The 21,912-nt window shown below is 39.4% G+C and overlaps 1 protein-coding gene across 4 annotated transcripts in view; it reads left to right on the top strand.

Moving 5' to 3' along the window:
• Positions 1-2,972: 2,972 nt before the first annotated feature.
• Positions 2,973-21,912, top strand: part of UPF2 (UPF2 regulator of nonsense mediated mRNA decay) — a 56,088-nt gene continuing 37,148 nt past the window's right edge. Inside the window, exons 1-7 of one of the 4 annotated variants that reach the window (XM_085215784.1) lie at positions 2,973-3,219; positions 8,452-8,831; positions 9,857-10,636; positions 15,251-15,411; positions 16,344-16,541; positions 18,326-18,478; positions 19,934-19,996. In XM_085215784.1, the coding sequence (XP_085071910.1) occupies positions 8,470-8,831; positions 9,857-10,636; positions 15,251-15,411; positions 16,344-16,541; positions 18,326-18,478; positions 19,934-19,996 (1,717 nt within the window). In that variant the 5' untranslated portion in view covers positions 2,973-3,219; positions 8,452-8,469. The other 3 variants (XM_085215774.1, XM_085215779.1, XM_085215793.1) reach the window with 3 other exon arrangements.

The raw sequence follows: 21,912 nt of genomic DNA, 5'->3' as shown, positions 1-21,912 counted from the left end.
TCAGCCAGATAGCAGGTATCAATGTGGTTTTGCTTTAAAGCAGATAGAGAGAGAGCTAGTTGAGTATTTCTCAGTTATCACTGATATGAATAGGTCTGAACATTCAAATCTTCCAAAGTTATAAAGGACTAAAATGAGGTGGTTCAGCCATACAATGTGGGTCCCGGAAGAGTAAGAAAATATTTGTATATAAGAATTCCCTTTCTACTTTAATGAAGTCTGAGTGTGAGTTTATGGAGTACATGTCAAGTGAAGATGTTGAATTTTGTCATGTTCTTAGAATCACAGACTCATAGAGCGGCTTAGATTGGAAGGGACTTCAAAGCCGTGGGCTGATTGCCCCCCACAAGCTCAGGTTGCCCAGGCCCTCATCCCACCTGGCCTACAGCACCTCCAGGGATGGGGCAGCCACAGCTTCTTTGGGCAGCTGTGCCAGTGCCTTACCAGCCTCTGAGTAAAGAAGTTCTTCCTAACATTGAACCTAAATCTCCCCTCTTTTAGTTTAAAGCCATTCCCTTTTGTCCTATCACTATCTGCCCATGTAAAAAGTTGCTCTCCCTCTTGCTTATAAGCTCCCTTCAACTACTTCTTTTTTTTATGATTGAAAATTCAGTTCCTAAAGATATAAAGTGTTTTGCAGAATTTGCCAGCATAACCATCTTGTCTAGGATGCGATTATATGTGGCAAAACTCTTGCTGTAACTGTATCTATGTCAATTAAAGAGACATTTATTGACTTTGGATCAGGTCTTGAGCGTGAGAAAGTGTTACCCTTACCAGCAGAAATGCCACTGTTAAGTTCACATGCTCTGGCTCCCCAAGGGAAATCTCCTGGCCTGACTCTTCCAGCAGAGGCTGAGTGGCTGTTCTAGAAGATACTCCTGTATCAATTCTTTCTACTTGATGTCATAGCTAAATAATAAAGTTCAAAAATGGAGGTGTATATGCTAAGTAGTATAGCACTAAATACGTAGCAGTTCTAAACTTGCCATATTTTAAATTGAAAATCAGCAGTGGCTGGGTGTATTTCTATAGGGATTGTAATCCAATGCCACTTCAGTACTTCTACCAACCCCCAAAATCTTCCCACAACATCCTGACAAGATTTCTCAGCTAGAGATAAGTGGTGAAGAAAGGCTATTTGGCTCCGAATGTGACACTGGATTGGATGTAAGCAAATGTCATTTATTTTAACAGGATCAGACCTAAATTTGTACAACTTGAAAAAATACGTGCACTAGAATGTAGGTGCTCTCCAGGAAACAGCGACTATAAATAATTTCTGAAAATCACAGGAATAAAACAGATGGGTCTGAAAAAGTTAGAAGACTATCAGCTTGCTTGGCAAAAAAGATTATTTTCTCAATTTGGCTACAAGACAAATTCTATATACACCTACAGATTGTACACCTACAGATTGTACATTAGGCCAGTATTTGGCATGCTATGGCTATCTGAATAGTGTGTGTGTTTGGTGCCAGTAATTGAGGAAACATATTGAAAAAGTTGGGAAGAATTTCAGAGCATTTTATTCATGCTAGAAAAGGTAGCAACAGCAAAAGAAAACAGACCAACATTTATTGATGTAATACTGCTGAAAGTGAGATGTAAAGCTCATATAAAGCAAGACTGCCTTATTAAACCACAAGAAAAAGGAATCATTGCAAGGCATCCACTGACAGGTTACACGACTGGTGTCTTTGAAGAATAAAGCACTAATATGTACATGTCCTCCCCATTTAGCCCCTCTTTTTCTTACATGGATCTTCTCCATTCTGACAAAACAGTTTAAGCAATCTGGTAATTTGATGCATTTTGGGAAATGACACCTTTGTGTAGCGAGCACACTCGAATGATCGATGTAAATAAGAAGCATGACTTCATCCTTTCATACTTTTCCAGAAAGAGATTTTGAGACGTGCAAAATGAGCCACGAAAATTAACGTGGGGAGAGCTTTTTTCCTGGAACAAAACATGCCCATTCCTGCACAGCTGGCAGTGCACACCCAATGCTCTGCCTCAGTGTGCGGTCCTGTCCTTGGGCTGCCTGTGAATAAAAGCTGTGACAGCTCAGTGGTCCCACTGTGCCCATCCTCATCATGCCATCATCAGGGCCACAAAGATGGTGAAGGGCCTGGAGCATCTCCCCTATGAAGAAAGGCCAAGTGAACTGGGTCTGTTTAGCCTTGAGAAAAGAAGACTGAGAGGGGACCTGATCCAGGTCTATAAATATCTAAGGTGTGGGGGGCAGAGTGGCGAGGCCAGACTCTTTTCAGCAGTGCGTGGAGACAGGACAGGGGGAAACAGCCAAAAACTGCAGCACTGTAAGTTTCGCACAAATGTGCACAAGAACTTTACACTGAGGGTGACGGAGCACTGGAACAGGCTGCCCAGGGAGGTTGTGGAGTCTCCTTCTCTGGAGATATTCAAGACCTGCTTGTGCGACCTGGTGAATGGAACCTGTGTTGGCAGGGGGGTTGGACTTGATGATCTCTGGAGGTCCCTTCCAACCCTTACGATTCTGTGATTCTGTGATCCTGGCCCCAGTGCCACGTGCTGTGCACAGCTGAAGTTGTAAACACTTTGCCATAGCCAAGCAAAGGCTCAACTTGCAGAAGTTGAGTGCTTAAGAATCTGAATTCCAAACTTAAAATAAAAACCAGACGCACACTTGTACATTCTGGATGGTGCCAGACTGTTTTTGACTTGGGCTCATTCAGGGTTGTCTTATGGCCAACTCCAGGCCAGACCATAGATCTGAGGTATGCAGGGACGGCCTGATGTAGATAAATTTTGCTGAACGTTCACGCTTGCAGCAGGAAGACGAAGCGGATGTTAAGGCTGTGCCACCTCGGCGGCCATCCACGAACAGAAGGACTCTACCACACGGCCCCTCGTCGTGACGCAACGCGGCGCTCACACACACAGCAGCGTCCCGCCGTGACGTCACGCGGTACCACAAGGCACCGCCGCGCCGCTCCCCTCAGCCCGCAGCCACTTCCGCCTCCGAAGCCGCCCGGTAACCCGAGCGGGGCCGCCCGCCCGCAGGACCCCGCCCGGGGCTGCCCGCCGCGCCGCCTGACGCCCGCCTCTCGGGATGCGCGGTTCGCCGAACCATCCGAGATCTCCGCAGCGGCGCGGCTCGGCCTCGCCGCCCGTCCTTTCTCGTCTGGGCGTCGGGAGGAGCGCGGAGCGAGCTCGCTTTGAGCGGCGCTTTCGGTCAGGCGGCGCGGCGGTCTGCCCGGCAGGGAGCGCGGCGGGGCGGCGTGAGGGGAGCGGAGCGAGGGGACCTCGAGCGGCGGGAGGGGGCGGCGGCGGGCGGAGGAGGCGGCGCTCCCCGGGCGGCCGGGCCGATGTCTGCACCGGGCGCAGGTAGCGGGCCTCGGGCGGGGCGGCGGGAGGCCCGGAGGGTGGAGCGGTGCCGCTTTACGTGAGGAGGGAGGGAACGGGGCCGGAGGGCGCGGGAGCCGCGAGGAGGCTGAGGGAGAGGCCTGTGGAGGCCCAGGGTTAGGGTGAGGAGGAAGGGCTGGGTGCGGGAGCTGTGCAGCGGGGCGGCGGTTCCTTCAGGCTTGTGGGAAGGCGGCTGGAGGGCCCGTGTGCGCGGCTAGGAGCGGCCCGGAGGGAGGGGAGGGTTTTAGCTGGGAAGTGCTTGGTGCCTTATCTCTACCTTCGGGCCTCGGAGGAAGTGGTGTTCCTGCGGCTCTGACAGCTCTGAGGCGTGGAATCGAAAGTAAAACTGCCCGCCTGGCTCAGCAGTCCTGTCGTATCGCTCCCCTTTCTCCCTTCTCCCCCCCACTCCGCCGTTCTGTGACTCTGATTTCCTGTAGAGTTCCGTATCTCGTTTGTCAGAAACTTGTGGTGCCTAGGCTGATTTTTCTCTGACCAACCATCATGTTTTCATATGTCCCTAACTTAAAGTTAAGAGAAACTTAAATTGCAATTCACGTTCCCCTATTTCTTTTTTTGGTGATGTGCTTTCTGAAGAAGTTTGTCTTTCGCTCTTTGAGGTTTTCCGAAGTGTCAGAAGTGGGACTTCCTGTCTTTGTTCTTTATTTCCCTTACCTAACAAAGCACCTGCATAAAGGAATGCTGATGTGATCAATTGAAATTGCAGTACCAATACAAAAAATATGTGAAGTAAATCACTGTTCTTAATTAGTAAAGTTGTATGTCTATGTGTTCTCCCCACCTCCCCCCAGCCAAAGCTGTGTTTGTAAGGATTGAGATTCTGGTACTGCAGTCTGTAACAACAGATTTTTATTAGTTTGTGAGTATTTAGTGTATCAGGCCCAGCTGGTGATGTTTATCCTTCTATTCTGAATAGTGGCTAGGTTAATGGTACTGAATAACTTCTATGAATCTTTTATTTCCTTCAGATTAAGTATTTACATAGATGCATCATTGTAGATGTCACCTCTGTATTTCAAGGACTTTTTTTTTTTAAATAAAGTTTCTGAGCCTGGAGTATTGTGAACCCCATTCCATAAATGTCTCAAATACTGAAGTTAGTATGAAAAAAAAAAAACCTAATTCAGCTACAATTTTAAAAGTGAAAATTAAGATGAATTAAGGTGGTTCAAGTAGTGAGAGAGTTCAGTGGTTTTTTTTCTCTGGGGAAAGCAGCACCTTTAAGTGTTGGAACTAAGAAGGGTTTCAGAGAACTGAAATATTGTTCTGGAAATGTATTGCTGAACGACCAAGAGCTTATGCACCCGTTGTCTTCTGTGTGTCTTGTCCTTTCTAATTGCCAGCAATGAGCACTAATTCCTTCTGTCAGCTTATGAAGCTCTTGTCATTATCCTGCCTTTCCACTAGTGCATTCACGTAAGCATTAGATAAAAAATAGATGTTCTGTTAACGTTAATCTTAATGTTTCCTTACCATTCTGTTTACCTGGACCCTACCTTGCAGTCTAACTTCATATAGGAATGAGACCAAGGCAGGCCCTCTGCCTGTTACCATTTTTCTCCATTTCCCATTATTAGTGAACCAGTTTCATCCAATTTAGATGTTTTGAAGTTATGGACTGTCTACAGATCTTATAATAACCAGTAGCTGAGGGGAAAAAAGACTGAAACTAACTTTCTCAGGAGAGAATGCTACATAGCATGTGCTCTGTGGGCACTTCTGTTCTGCTTGTGTTGTTGGCTGACCGTGCAAGCTGACCAGTGAATCAGTCTGCATAGAGCTGGAAGCCACCATGCTAAGCTGCCTACTTTAATAAATTGGTGGTAGGCATAAATGAGCTGCCAGTACAATTGGAAGGGCTAAATATGGTAGATAGTGAGCATTGTTGTATCTCCTGTGGGATAGGTCAGAAATCCATTATAAACTAATTGTTTGTCACTGGTTTTACAAGGGTGTGGGAAGTAGATAATGTTCCCTTGTGAGATCATAGTGCTCCATCCCTTTTATCACATGTTTTTGTCTTGCTTTTATACAAGCAAACTGGATACATCTTTCTTTGTTTTGAGTAACTTTCCTGGTGGGAAAATGTTTTAATATAATTACTGGAAAGTCTTCATGCAGTGTGGCACCAGATGTAATCTGGCTTGTAGTATGTTACAGCAGTGTTTAAGTACTGAAAACCTCCCTTCCTCCCACTTTTTTTTCAGTGGTGATAAAGGTAGTTAAACTGCTGTCTGGAACTATTGGAACTAACGGTATAGATTCACAGTGCAAAAAGATTAATGGACTTAACACTGCTGAATGTGAAATGAGTGCAGGACTCCCATCTCTCAGATGAGTCTGTAAGGAACAGGACCCATTTAAGTGGTGTAAAGAGATGGGGAATTAGTTCTGACCCATAACTTGAAGGAGTTCTGAGTGCTGCTTAGTTCTTTGCTTTTTTTTTTTTTGGTCATTAAGTATTGATTTCATAATAATGGTGTTTTAAGTTGATGTCTGTCAGCTTTTTGAAATCCAAGTAGTTCAGAGTTGCTGAGCTGTGAAACCTTTTAGTTGTGGACATACATTAGGGAGCCAGATTTGCTAGCAGTTGTGTAAGCTGTGCTCATTTGATTGGTCTCGTTTCCACAGAACAGCATCAGAAATGTCTCTTTGCTGGTGCTGTTGCCAGCTGCCTTCAAAGAGGCTCCAATAGGTTCTTTACCACTAACATGTCACTGCCTGTATGTGAACACTGTCAAATTTTGCAGCTAGATCTTCTCTTCGTAAGACACTTGCAAACATCTGAAAAAATGCAGGTGTTCCACATGAGATTGCCAATATATGGATCTCTTGTGTTGTGGTTCACTGTGGTGGCAGGGAATGCGGACTACTTAGTAAGAAATTAGCTTTCTTTAGTGTGATGTCTTGGTTATAACGATCTTTCAAAATAGTTGAAAAGAATATTGAAAGCACTCCTAGCTGGCCTGAGATGTGCCTCGTTATCCTGATTTGTTGAGTAGATGCACAGAAGATGTGAATCCAGCTTATTTTCATCATCTGGTCTAATTGAAACATAGAAAGGCAAGAAGTGTTGACTGGGAATCAAACAGGCACTACTAATAAGTGATGCTTCTTCAGGAGATCCCACATGCAGTGTGGTCCATCACTTCTACCTATATTTGCATTTAAGCATATGCAAGTAAAAAATGATGAATAAATATTTGCAGAGCTAGGGCTCAGGTTCTTCTAACATGCAGGTATTTTGTTACAAGCCTTGCAGTGCTCTTGGATCTAGAGTTTAAAGGTTCACAATTTATCAGTGCACTGAAATAAACGGCATGAAGGAGAGTGAGATATAACTTATGATTGATATAAAATACTTTTTTTTTTGTAAGTTATGAATTTACTGTGAGGTAAATAAGGCTTACCTGTTTCTTTTGACTGTTTCAGCGCTGTCTGGCCCTATCTGATACTAGATGCAAGTCAGCAGAATACCCTTGAAGTAAGACCAGCAGTGTTCTGGACTGTAGTAACAAGCCAGCAGCTTCAAAGTTTTTTTCCTCTGTATCTGGTACTTGCAAGATCACATCTGGGTGCCAGCTCCAGTAGTGGGTTCTCTATTCCAAGAAAGTCATTGCTGTACTGGAGCAATTCTCCATGAGAACTACCAGGATCGTTAGGAGGCTGTAGCATGCAATGTCTGAAGGCAAAGAGAACAGTCTCTTCATCTGTAAGAAGAGAAGGGGAGGTCTTATTACTGTCTGCAGCTACCTAGTGGGACAGTACAGAGAAGGTGGAGCCAAGTTCTCCTTGGAGCTGTACATGGATAGGAATGAGAACAAATGGGCACAAGTTGGGGTGTACTGAATTCAAGGATGATATGAGAAGTTTTTTTTCAATACTGAATATTCAGTTGCTGGAACAAGGACACAGGACATATCTCCATCCTTGGTGATACTCAAAACTTTATGGGGCGAGTTCCTAATCTTGCCCCTTTTCAGCAAGAACTTGAAATAGGTGACATCCAAAGTCTTTCAAGTCATAACTATTCTGTGAGTCTGTCCTTTCTTGTTGAATATATGTTGTCTTTTGGATCCCTTCACCGAATGGAACTAAGGCATAAAGGGCTTAAAACCCTAAAGATGATGAAGCTCTTACAAGTCATATGGGAGGGGAAAAAAAAGTCAGTTGGGTAGAGTCATGGTTTGGAGCCTTTGATAATTCTCACTAATTACAGCCTTTCTGTTTTTTAAGTTTGTTCTGCTGGCAGGGAGGCTCATGCATGCACCTTATTCAGCACAGCATTCTTCCAGCTGCTACTTGTGCTGTGTGGAAGAATGCTCTCCGTGATTGGGGACATCTTGGTAGGGTTGGGAATGAGATGATGCTTTTCACCATGAGGGCAGTAGAGCATTGGAGCAGGTTGTCAAGGAGGGCTGTGCAGTCTCCTTCCCTGGTGGTTTCTAGGACTGCACTGGGAAAACCCAGAGCAGTCTTGTCTGACCTCAGAACTCATCCTGCTTTGAGCAGGACATTGGACCTTTTCAGGTCAAAACTGTGTTGTCCTGTGATCCTGTATTAGAAGAGGGAGTGTTCTTAGATGACATGTAGTAATCTCAGTAGGATAGAGGTGTATGCTGATGAATCAAATATTTTTAGTTTTAAGTTGCAGTAATTCACTTGCATCAGTCTTGGATATTTTTTTTCAGATGAATTTCTGTTTATGAACTAAAATTACACATTTGTCAGATTGCAAAAATTTCAAATGCTTTTACTTCACAATTTCTGCTGAGAACAATTTCACAATTTGTTCAGAATATCACTATAGTAACTTAAATGTGGAAATTATCCAAATTATTTTATCATGAGCTTGGCTTTATGACTTGGAATGCTGTAATGAAAAGATTACTTTTTATCTGTCATTAGATCTGTTCCTTAATTCTGACAAATGTATATCAAATCTCTGTTCTGATCTGTTAAGAGTTGAGCATGGGTGGGCTGTGAAAATGACTTTAATATGTCAAATGCAGGTTAACTATTTATTTTCCTGTGATTCTGCAGACTTGCCTGGGTAAGACAATGCCAGCTGAGCGCAAAAAGTCAGCAAATATGGATGAAAAAGAATCTCTGCTGAATAATAAAGAAAAAGAATTTGTTGAAAGGCGACCGGTGAGCACCAGGGAGAAGCCAAAAGATGACGTCAAAGTTGGGGTAAAGAGAGAGACTGTAAAGGTTCCTGAAGATAAAAAGAAAAAACTGGATGAGGATAAAAGAAAAAAGGACGACAAAGACAGGAAGAAAAAGGAAGAGGATAAAGTGAAGGCAGAAGAAGAGCAAAAGAAGAAAGAAGAGGAAGAAAAAAAGAAACATGAAGAGGAAGAGAAAAAGAAGCAAGAGGAGGAAGTTAAACGTCAACAAGAAGAAGCAGCTGCTCAGCTGAAGTAAGTTGTACTTAAATATTTTCGTTGTACCAAATGCTGTAGTCCTGCTGTGAGGACTGTGGGCAGAGTTATAAAAGATGAACTGTTTGAGTTAATAAGTTTTGTGTAGTGCTACAAATTACATGTGCCTGAGTGAGAATACCAGTTTTTACATCATTTTGACTTTTCATCTCTTAACCTCTGTTACTTTAATCTTTAGGATGGGGTTTTTGTGGTGTTTTCTGTGTGATAATTGTGTGAAGCCCAGATTGACAACAAAGAAGCACAATTTATTTTGAGATAGAGAATTGTTAGTGTTGTAAAATTGGAAGCACATTGTCTGTGAGTCCACAGACTGTATAGGGAGCAAATCTACTGTGAGCAGTGGCTGTAATTGCTTTGCACTGATCATAGTCAATTGATATGTGGAAAATACAGAACATAACCCATCACTTCAGTATGTGATCTTACCAAGAGAATATTTTTTTAGTATGATATTGAAGGGTATTACAGTGTTGAAGATAGCATCTTTAGGACAGTAAAGTCACGATTCTAGACATTATTGTATATCAAGTATGTCACTTCTGAAGATGGAGAACAATGTCATAGCCAAATTGTAGCTGGGGCAGATGTAATTCAGCTATTTCAAAACTTCCTTAATAGTTTGGGAATAGAAGATTTCCCTTAGCTCTAATACAGTAACTTCTTAAAAGGTTGCTGTCCTTTTCTGTAATAACTTAGTCTCAGTCAGGAGTAAACGAAGTTTCGTGTTTATATTTTGCAAGTCTGGTGGGATTAAGATGTTCTGCATAGAAGAACGTGAGAAATTCAATGTTGTAACAAATGGGACTTGCTTTTTGGAGCAATAAATTCAAGCAGTGGTTTATCAAGCAGATGCTTTAGCGTTCTAGGATTAACTTGTTAAATACTAAAAAAGTCTTTTAGTACTGTTGAGCACTACTGGAGGATTTCAAACTCACTTTCTTTGACCCGTTAATGTGGGAGTAAGGTGCTGTAACAATAATCACTCCTTTTTCTTTCTCTAGAGAAAAAGAGGAAGCACACCAGTTGCATCAGGAGGCTTGGGAGCGCCATCAGGCAAGGAAGGAGCTTCGCAGCAAAAACCAGAATGCGCCAGATAATCGCCCTGAGGAAAACTTCTTCAGCAGATTAGACTCCAGTCTGAAGAAGAACACGGCTTTTGTTAAGAAGCTAAAAACCATTACAGAGCAACAAAGGGACTCCTTGTCCCACGATTTTAATAGCCTGAATTTAAGCAAATACATTGCAGAAGCAGTAGCTTCTATTGTGGAAGCCAAACTGAAAATATCAGATGTGAACTGCGCTGTGCACTTGTGTTCTCTCTTTCACCAGCGCTATGCTGATTTTGCCCCTTCGTTGCTTCAGGCTTGGAAAAAGCATTTTGAAGCAAGGAAAGAAGAGAAGACTCCCAACATTACAAAGCTAAGAACTGATTTGCGTTTCATTGCAGAATTGACTATAGTTGGGATTTTCACTGACAAGGAAGGTTTGTCTTTAATCTATGAGCAACTTAAAAATATTATTAACGCTGATCGAGAATCCCACACTCATGTTTCTGTGGTGATCAGCTTTTGTCGGCACTGTGGAGATGACATTGCTGGTTTGGTACCAAGGAAAGTAAAAACTGTTGCAGAGAAGTTTAACTTGAGCTTTCCTCCTAGTGAGATAATTAGCCCAGAGAAACAACAGCCCTTCCAGAATTTGTTGAAGGAATACTTTACGTCTTTGACCAAACACCTGAAAAGGGACCACAGGGAGCTACAAAATATTGAAAGACAAAACAGGTGACATTTAAATGTTGCTTTTCGTTTGTGGAGGAAACAGTAGTTTGGTTTTGAAATGCGTAGATCTGTTGCAGTATTTGTCACCAAAAGAGTCTTGTTAGAGTTGTGTAGGAGATGTGTATTCTGTGGTATGCCTAAAAATATATTGAATAATCCAATCAAGCTATGAGAAGTTCCTAGCTTTCTCTGAATACTTAAAAAAGAACATCAATTAAAAACAAACAAAAACAAAAAACAAAGCAAAACAAAAAAAGAGCTAAAAACCCAGATTCCTCAAGAATCTTTAAGGACAGTGCAGGTTGACTTGGAACTTTAATTCTCTTAACTCAGTTATTTTGGTGATGCTCCCATAGCAGCTCGAGTGTTTTGCTTATTTACCAGCTGGTACTGGCCTTTTCCAGTTGACTTAATCTGATTTCTCCCTTTCCACCCACACCTATCTAACAGAGCATATGCCACAATGTTTTTGGCTCATTTACATTTCTTTTAGTGTACCATTGTTGCCAATGGTAGTGAGTATGGATGAAAAATAAGATTGGAATTAAAAAGTACCCTTTAAACTTCATTGTTTACAATTTTTGTATAAGCTTAAAGGTATAGATAATTTGATTAAAATCCTTTTTTAATGTATAAGTGAAGTATTAATGTTGAAAATTTATATATTTACCTTTTAAGATCTGAATAATTTTATTTCTACCTTTCTAAGTTTTTCAAAAAAAAAAAAACAACAACCAAAATGTGCTTTTTGTTTAAAGCATCCTGAATTGTCATTCTGAAGGTGAATCTAAAGCCAGCTGTGAGTCTTAAATGATTGCAATAGTTATATATCTTTTTGGAAGCACTCCAGGCTGGTGGTAGTGATGTGTGATGTGGTACTGTGCGTATCCACAGGTTTCAATCAAAATGCTGATCATTAGCGCAGAGCCAAACGTGTGCTTGGAACACATCCAAATCTGCCATTCCCAAATCAAGGCTTTCAACTTCGACCCTCTATTCTGATTTTGTGCTGCAGTCCTAGCTGGTCTCAATCCACTGTTGTATTTCGGGGATCATAAACTGACTCTTGAGCTAGCATTAGTTCTCCAGCTAACTTATTGCTTTAAAGGAAGTTATTGACTTAGCTGTTGCCATTCTTTAATTTAATCAGTATAAACTTCTGTACTTACACAGTTACACTTGGTTTGGGGCGCTGTTGTTTTGGCTGTGGTGTCAATGAACAATCATAAAGTTTGTGTGATGGGACTTAAGTGAAAGAATTCTGAGGGAATGAAGATGTGAAGAAATGAGATGAGAGAACAGAAGTGATTCAGGTTAGGGGAAAGTACTTGAGTGGGTTTTTTTTTTTGTGAATTTGAGTAGAAAAACTGGATGGAGAGAGCTGTGAGCAACACAGTCTGATCTCATCATTGGTCTTGCATTGAGCAGGAGATTGAAACAGTGACCTTTTTGCATACCTTCCAATCTGAATTATCCTGTGAGCTTAAGTACAAAGCTTTGTTTTGGTGGAAGAATGTGAAGTATCATTTATCACCAGATGAAAATAATTGCATTTATCTGTAGTTTTAAGTGTTGGTTTTAGCTGCTTAATAGAAGTTGGGAAGTAAATTTTTCAGAAATGAGACATGAAAAAATTTTTCTGCTGAATTTTACTTGTGAAGCTGTAAGGTAAAGAACAGAGATTTGGTTGGTAAGAAGTCTGAATAGGAGAGAAATATTCTCAAACTGAATTTCTGAAAGAGGATTGTGGTTTGTTTGTGGACTAGATGACTCTTAAGGGTCCCTTCCAATTCGAAAGACTGTATGTATGGTTTTACTTTTATATATACTTAAATACATATATAAATATATATATATTTAAAGTCAATAATCTTATTGGAAAAAAAAAAAGCAGTCCTGTGTGGGTTTGTTAGCAACAAAATTGATTGGGTTTCAACAGCTTTTATTTCAGCCATTACTCCAGAAATAGTGGAATAAAATGGAATTGAGCTATTCCCTGTTGCATGTTTAGTTGGTGATAATTATTGCAGGTAAATGTGTCCCATATTCATCTGTGTCAGGAGAATGACTGCTGTTGTGAGATAACTTGAGCTGGTTGAATTAATTATGAATTCATTATGAATTAACATGTTATTGTATGCTTCAACAAATTCATTACTTGCCACAGCGTTTGGTTGAAGCAAGGTTTCTGCACACACAAAGATGTCTGCAGATGGGTAATTAGGAAAACTATTTTGAGCTACAGTAGAACTGTAGAAAACTATTTTGAGGACAGTAGAACTTGATCATCTGACTGCATAGGAAGCCCGTAGCAAAACCTGTGCAGGCTCTTTTATTGGATTGCCAGATTCTAGTGTGAGTTCTCAGAAGTGGTTAAGCATGGAAGAGACTCCTTTAAACTTCTTAAAACATGCTTAACTTAATCAGAAGATCTGATGAACTTGATTTGTGGCACTCTGCAAAGTTCTGAAGAGTTCTAAAGTAAGATTAAGTGTCCTATGCTGTAATGCTGATCGCATGTAAAAACAAATTGTGCTGTTGAAAGATTATTTGGCACACTTTGGCTTGAATTTAACACAAACTGAAGCTTGGTAGTGCATGTTACTTAGGTGTGCCTTTGCAAGAGGGACAAGAAATAGAGCTTTTGCTAGCATTAATGCCTTTTGCTCTCTATCAAAATATCTAAACTATGTGAGCAAAAGAAATTTTCTTGCCCTGTGAATGTCCTGTGTAAAAAGATGACTTTTTAGTCCCAAGTTATAAGTAAAACAAAAATGCCAGTATTGATATCCCTGAATTTATATTGCTCAGACTGTTAAAGAACTTTTAGACCATAACACAGTGATGTGTGTTGGCAAGAACGTGGTTGATTTTTGTATTTATCTGCTTAAGAAAAGCCTGATGATAACTTAATTATCAGTCTTCTGTGGCAAGCTTAACAGTAGCAGAGATTGCAGCGTTATGTACTTTTGGTTCAAACTACTGAAGGTTCTTGAGATTTCTTGTTTAAAGTCTGGGACACTCTGAATTTCTAGCTTCTGTAGGGGCACTGCTCAGAGTAGTTATTTTTGACGTGAGACTTCAGAAATTGTGTAACACTCTACCAGAATCAGAAGTATAGTTTTTGCTTGTTTTAAGTAATAAATGAATATTTGGTAACTGGCTGATAGTTACCAAAGTTGCTGTGGAAAAAAGTTGCATGTTACCTTATAAAATTCTATAAAATTAACATCAGATTTTGATGTTTTCCAACGTAATAAGTAACTTTAGGTTACCTTCATTTCTTAAAATCAGGAATTAAAGTGAATCAGAGCAGTCAGAAGGGAATCCTTTCCAAGTACAGGCAAAGCTTGCTTTCTAAAATGAGAAATAAATCCATAATTTGCATCCCTGGTAATTGGTGTATGATTTTGCAGAGCGATGTCAATCTAATACACTTTTCAGAAAGCAAAGTGAGATTTTTGTGGTCTCAACCCATTCTGAATAGCACGTTTCTGTAGGGAGTGTAGAATCATAGAATGGCCTGGATTGAAAAGGACCACAATGATCATCTAGTTTCAAACTCCCTGCTATGTGTAGGGTCGGCGACCACCAGACCAGGCTGCCCAGAGCCACATCCAGCCTGGCCTTGAATGCCTCCAGGGATGGGGCATCCACAACCTCCTTGGGCAGCCTGTTCCAGTGCATCACCACCCTCTGAGTGAAAAATTTCCTCTGTCTTTGTCAGGCAGATGCTATGAGGTTTTGTTTATTTTATTTTTATGCACTACTCACATGGAACAGAGAGAGACAGACATGTATAAAGTTAATACTTACATGGAATGCTCTTTAAAGAAAAAAAAAATAATAATAACAGTTTTGAACTTCACTGTCTACTCTGTTTTAAAAGAAGTGTGACCAGATTTAAGCTGGTACAAGGTGTTGAGTTGAATGAATTGTTGGGTATTAACTGTATTTAGATTGGTAAGAAAAGTAAGTTTAAAAGCAGAAAAGATTGCAAGCAGTGCTTATACTCTTACAAGCACAAGCTGCTTTTGAAAGCAGTTCTCAGTTTTAAAATTAGTTTGAGTAATTCTTATGAAAGCAAAGAAAGAACAAGGGGGGGAAAAAAGCAGATGTAACTACTCTCAGCTTGGACTGACAGCCTTGAAATAACTCAGCTTGTTTTAATGCACTACTGTATTTGAGCCTCCTGGCAATGGTCCTCCAATGAATCATTGGAACAGCAAGGAATTGTACAGCTACAGATGTACAGCAGCTTTTATCCAACTTCTGTGTTAGCTGAATGTTGCACTTTATTAAAAGAGTTCCTAGTGCAAAACTGTTACAGGATAATCGTGTTTGAAAAAAAGAAAACAAGGATTTTTTTTTTCCACTGTTTTCTTTGGAAGGTGGAGCATCTGTGACAATGCTACATTTGGTTATATTGAACTTGTTAAATCAGAATAGCTTTTGGGAGATGGATGGTGTTGGAGAGCATTGCCCAAATGTTTCCTGTGTATGTGCAATCCCCTCAGAGGGAAGATTAGCTTTGCTAGAGAAATTGGTAGTGATTCAGCATAGCTCAAATATGTTTTAAGAAAGAAAGTTGTCTCACTGTGTCTTTGATCTTTGTAGGCGCATTCTTCACTCCAAGGGTGAGCTGAGTGAAGATCGACATAAGCAATATGAGGAATTTGCGATGTCTTATCAGAAACTGTTGGCAAATTCTCAGTCTCTAGCTGATATCCTGGATGAAAATATGCCTGACCTTCCCCAGGACAAACCAACACCTGAGGGTAGGCAATCATCTAAAAGAGCAAGTAAACAGGATGCTGGTTTGGATGTGGGGGTAGCTGGCTAACGCTTCTTACTGATGTGTTCTTTCCATTCACTTATTTATTCCCCCTCTCCCCCTTTAAAGATATCAAGGAATAAATAATACTGTTACTTATTTAAGTAATTAAACCTAACATGCAACTGTAACAATAATATATTTGCTGTGTAGTCACAGTATTTGAAGTAATTTATCTTTAGATCATTTCCAGTAATATTGGCATAAATGGAGATTCAAAAATGTTCCATTTAATGTAATGCCTTCTTAATATTTAAATAACTACATATTTTATAAACCAGGATTGTTTTAAAATGAATTTGAAATCTGTTTTGTTGTGATGCTGTGAATAGGAACATACTGTTACCAGGTAAGTCACTAGGTGCTTCCTTGACCTCCTGAGAAGTACAGCATTTCATTTGCAAAGCTATTCAGTGCCTTATTTCAGAATTTAGATTCAGTGCTATCGTTGGTATGAGTGTACCTTCCATCTGAAGTGATCTTGAGCTTTAAAATGCTGTATTTCATGAGAGCTTTGTTTTCATTATGCTTTGTAACCTTCTGTTTAAATTCTATTGGGTGTAGTTCGTCATGCAGGACATAGTGTGTCTATTGCCTCTACTTGTTTTAACTGTTTCCCTGATATTGCCTGTTTTTCTATGAATGCCAAACTCAAAACTTTAAGATTGCATATTGAAATATCTAATGTTCAGATTAGATTATTACAAGTTAACTTAAAGTATACAGTGTTACATTTATGAGAAAATGATGGCACTGATGAGCAGCCTAATGTATTTCTGAAAGTACGTATATTTTGTAATTTTTGAAAATGTCTTCTTCCTTATTAAGGTGAGAAATTTGCATAAATAACTTTATTATGGTTTTGCATTTCTGCAGAACATGGACCTGGCATTGATATTTTCACACCAGGAAAGCCTGGAGAATACGACCTGGAAGGGGGTATCTGGGAAGATGAGGATGCTAGAAACTTCTATGAGAACCTCATTGACTTGAAGGCTTTTGTGCCAGCAATTTTGTTTAAAGATAATGAAAAGTGTTCTCAGAGCAAGGATTCCAGCAAAGATGAATCAAGAGGTAGAATGCTTAAACATAATGAGTTTTTTGTTTATTTGCTTTTTGTTTGCTTTTAATAAATCTTTTCTGGCAGATAAGCAAAATTGATGCAAGTAGTGAGCCTGTAATAATTTGTGGTCATCAGAACAAAACACATATTATAGGGTGAGAATAATATTGGGTGAGTTTTTAGGGTGTCATGGATGTGGGGATGGGTATTACCTGAGTGGCACTTGAGGGGGGGAAAAAAAAAAAAAGTAAATGCAATTCAACGTTAATGGAATTATAAATTGAAAATAATTGGTGACTGAACAGTGTCAGTTAATGCTACCTTCTATGTGGGGAAACCTAGTAGTTTACCTTCTTTGAGATGTGGTAGTGTTCACTCTGTGTTTTCACTAGATTGTTAATTATGGCCATCTCATCATAGAAGTCCAGTAGATTAAGGACAGATGATTCTTCACTTCTGATGGGACCCTGGGTTCACAGCCAGGTGTTGGTCTGTCTTCGTTATAATGGGTTAAAAGTGACATTTGCCATCACTGACTCAAAACTTGACAGAGGATGCATGTTTGAATAAGGCCACTGTTACAGCATTTAGAAGGTGAACAAAGACTCTTGGTAGTTTGCTGATAAATGTGTGCTAGATCAGTGTTGGGTCAGAATGGATTTTCAACTTCCAAGCTCACAGCCTTCTTTCTAATTTCTAAATTCTAAAGTTTCCCTGTGAGAGGTCTTAAGTATTGGAGCAGGTTGTCCAGGGGAGATAGGAAACTTTGTCTAAAGGGAATTTGGAGGCAACTGGAAAAAAAAAATCCTTGAGGTCTATTCACAAGTGTATTAGTCTGATTCAAAATAGGTTACCTGTTTCATAACTCAGCGATTTTCATATGATGTTTGCAATGTTTGTTTAAAAAAAAAAAAAGTATTTTATTACAGTTATTTACATAGAAAACTAGAGATCACCAAAGAAAAAAAAAATATGATACCTGAAAGAGGTCTTCAGGAGGATAGCAAAAGATTGTAGGCTGTAGTTAACAATGCTCTGTGTTGGACCAGCTTTATTGTCCAAGAAAAATGCTAGCTATTTTCTGAATCTTCATCTAGAAATTCATAATATATTTTTATCCCAAGGAGAAATATGATTCATATTAGATCTTCTGCATAGCAGATCCATTTTTTAGTATCTTCCATTAGCTGTAGCTTTTGCTTTCATTTTCTATTACTTTTTGTAGATCTGCATAAAATACTTCAATTTCTTATGTCTACTCGGCTATCAGTTGACATACAAAGAATGTGTTGTGCAAATGTTAAGTTAGAATTTCTACTTTTAAATGTCTGTTTTTAAGTAATGTTTGTGATGTATTCATTCATTTGGGTCATTGTGTCTGACCCTTCCAGCATGCGGTTTTGCTTGGCAACCTGTTTGAAACACTTCCAGACTTAAATTGCTGATTTTCTAAACATTTTTATTGTGTTTGAACGTCTGCATATCACCCAGTGACATTTCCAAGTATAGTTCAGAGCTAACGAAAGAAGTAAAAACTGCTGGCAATGCATAGTAGAACCCTGTCTGGCTAAATAATTGTAGTTTCCAGGCGTATGGATAAAGATGTATGAAGGATGTCAAAGCTCTGAGACCTAGCAGGTGAGAGTGTAGGCTCAAGAATTAGGGAGACTTGTTGAAAGGAAGTAAGGTAAAAGGGCATTGCTAGAGAGACATAAGTTGAGCAGTGCAAGTCTTCGTATTCTAATAATGATTGCATGTATTTTATGATTTAGTACTTCTATTAACTCTTAATTAGATTCAAAAGATGCCAAAGATAATAAGGAAGCAGCTCCTGGGAGTGAGGATTTGGAGTTGGAGCTGGAGAACCTGGATATTAACGATGATCCACTGGAATTGGACTGTGGAGATGAAGCAGAAGATCTTACAAAAAAGCTTCTTGATGAACAAGGTAAAAAGAATAGAACTGGGGTTGGGAGTTTTGTTGTTTCCTGACTTGTCTATGGAACCTCACAGGTTAGGGAAAAAAAAAAAAAAAAAGACAAGAACAGCTCTAGAGCAGCACTTTTTTCTGAAAGAAAATTGATATCAGAATGATAAAATTTCCTTTTTTTTTTTTTTTTTTTTTTTTTTCCTCCCTAAGCCATACCTTCTTTGGAATCAGTTTTCCTTCCCATTTTGTTTTGTCACATGATCAGCTCATTTAGCTGGTTAAGATCTTAAGTTCTAATAAACTGCCAGGACAGTGGGTTGTTAATGCCTGGTCAGATATTTCAAACAAAACAGCAAGGAGCTTGGTTCTTGCTGTCTAAAAGGTAGATACACACAGATGGTATCTTGGAATTAAAAGGAGAAAGAGCAACTCATTCTAGATTGGTCATAACCTGCTAGATAGGTCAAAAATACTCAGTGAATAGGCAGATAAGAAACGTGAGATGTGAGCAGCATGTTAGTGCTACTTCACTTAAAACATACAAAGAAATGGTGATTGTGTGTATGTGTGTCTGTCTGAAATTCTGATGCTCTTAGTTCTATACACCTGGTGCTACCAACTGTTGAAAATTTAAACTTGCATGTTTTCATTGAGTCAATTGGTAGGCTTTTTTGTCTTTTTTTTTTAACAGCCCTTCTTGTGAATAAAAGTCACTTGGGTTTGAGATTAGGTGTCCTTATGCCATAAAATATAGCTTTAAATTTTAATACTTACTGAATTATTATCATGCATTTTTGTTTGCAGTGAGTTATTATTAGTGTTTTGTGGAAAGCCAGTAGAGAATGAAATCATTGTATTATAATACTATTTAAAACAAACAAACAAAAAAAAACAAAAAATAACAGTATTCTTGGCTGAGATAGAACTTCCAGTATAAAAAGAAGGTGCCATCATAAAAAGAGGTATAGCTGCATCTTAAATAAGTGGTCTAAAGGTGAGGAAACATAGCATTAGTTGTGATAATCTGGGAGTGTGGGTTTCATTAGCAGAAGGAATAAGCTAAATTAGAAGGAAAATAAATGAAGGAAGGAAATAGGGTAGATAAGGTAGACAGACCAGTGAATGGATACATGTCTTGTACTACTTCTGCATCTCTTTCCGGTGACTGGAGCATCTCCTCAGTCTTTTTTTCTATGTCTGAATACAAGGGAAACAAGGCTTTTCTTCAAAATGTGTGTTTTCCAAGCACGTTTGTCTTGGTGTAGCATCCTTCACAGCACTGCAATGCATGTTTCTTCACTTTCTTAAAAGTTTGCGTCCATAGTCAGTTAAATTTGAGATACAACTTGTAAGAGGAAAACTTACATTGTTAGTTGAAGAGGATGATTAATCAGGAATTCAGGTAACATATTTTATTTCTCTGTTATGTTAACTTTGAGTGAATCTTAATTTTCTTATTTTCAATATGCTCAGGCAAGAGAGAGGGAGCAGATAGCACCGGAGCTGACAGTAGTGACGGAAAACAAGCTGAAAGAAGTGAGTTTTCAGGTTGTTTTTAAAAGAGAAGAGAAAATGGGGAGAAATGGAGCTGCGTGAATGGAGACAAAGATGTTGAGAGAGGAATGGCCAGGATGAAAGCCATCAAAGATATTGGGAGCAGGGCGAGTCTGATGTTAACATATATATATCTAGCATCGTTTTTATAAGGTTAGCCAGCAATGGAAAGAATGTGTAGAAGATGAGTATTAACACTCCACAGTGTTACTTACTACACTGTTTAGAAAGCTGGTAAAGCTCCTATTAGAAGAGCAGAAATAATATATGCATGCACACTCATTAAAGTGTTTTGTGGAATTGAATGACTTGAGTCTACATTCTAAATACATTCTTTAATGAGGCCTTGATTCAACAGGAGTGTTGATTATCTCTATGTGTTCTGCATAAGGAGGGCCAGCAATTTGTATTGGTTCGTATCAGCTGAATGTGACTGCTTTCTTAAGACCATACTTGTTACAGATGTTCGTCTCTCAGAGGGGTAGCACTGTGCAAACATTTCAGTAATTCACACTGTCTGGATGATACTACACAAAATAGACAAAACTTTCGGGCAGAATGGACTTTTTAGATACAGACACTCTTAGAGCTATAGTTCTGTACAAATAAATTGTTTATTATCAGGGAACCAGGGCTTTCTCAGGAAGTATGTATGTGGGGAGAGGGGAAGACAAATAGCTGTTGATACTGAAATAGATGATTTCTTAGCACCAGCCATTGCGGAAGGACTTCAGTAATTCTGCAGTGTCTTCTCAGAATTGGTTAGTTCTAGTCCCTGAAAATTGCAGGATTCCATGAAATTTTGGTTAAATGCAAAGGTGTTTAAAAAAAAAAAAAAGTTTTTTCTCAGTCTCTACGATGATCTTGCTGTGTGATTTGATCTGCACATAGATAAAGTATTAAAAATACCCTAATGTCAATTGTTACACACTGCTATTTCCTGTGATTTCTGTAAAAGAATGAATGCATTTTGAAACATGAAGGTGAGAATGCAACTCGAGAGGATCAAAGGGAGAAGCAAGAGCTGAAGTTTTTTTTGTTTTTGCTTTGATTGCATGGTTAGCATAGTTGTTTTACCTTAGAGAAAGAAGTCCTAACCTTTTCGTTTCCTGCCACCTTCAAATTCTTGATTTTTCCAGTCTTAAGTCACAAACATATTTCAGATATTACGAAGGATCCTTTTCACTTAGGGTATTTACTGCAAGGAGAAGGAAATGCAGAAATAAAGCATAAGAATACTTGCAGTCTTCCAATGGGAGAGAGGACCAGTGAAAGGAGATAGCTGGGGAGTGTGGAAATTGAATGTGATTGTAAGGGCCTTCTGAAAGATTGCCTTGAGAAATGACTGAATTGGTTAAGATTTAGTTATTATTTTATTTCAACAGCAGAGTCAGTTTGAACAGAAAATAGAAATGAGGCAACAAACAGCAGTAGGAAGGGGAAGATAAAAAGAGCTTTTGAAGGAGACAGGAAAGAATATTCTGTACATATCTAGACGGAAAAATATTTTGTTTTTTTCTAAATTGCTGGTAGAAGTTGAGTATGCGAGTAATAAGAGAGTCAGTGTTTTATTAAGTATTTAAAACCTCAAGGTCCTCTTGGCTGAGCATCTGGAACTTCTTTTTTCCTTCTTTCTTATTGAACCCTTCTGTCTTGTTCTTCCAATTTCTAATTGCCCGAGGAAGAGAAGAGACAATGGCATCAGCTTCCATTCCTAGCATTGTGGAGACAGGGTTGCTGGCAGTGTTTCTTGGAGCGCCTCCTACAGTTTCTTTACCTAAGTTTAGACTTCTGTCCTTACATCCCCAAAACAAAGAAAAAAGTCCTATGACATAAGTGAAGAGTAATCAAAAATTCTTTCAGTAACTTGAAAAGAAACTTCAGTCTTATCTCAATGT

Source organism: Meleagris gallopavo, chromosome 1 (genome assembly GCF_905368555.1).
Source record: "Meleagris gallopavo chromosome 1, MGAL_WU_HG_1.1, whole genome shotgun sequence".
Classification (NCBI taxonomy): domain Eukaryota; kingdom Metazoa; phylum Chordata; class Aves; order Galliformes; family Phasianidae; genus Meleagris; species Meleagris gallopavo.
The sequence above is the reverse complement of the archived record's forward strand: the minus strand, read 5'-3'. Positions and strand labels throughout refer to the sequence as shown.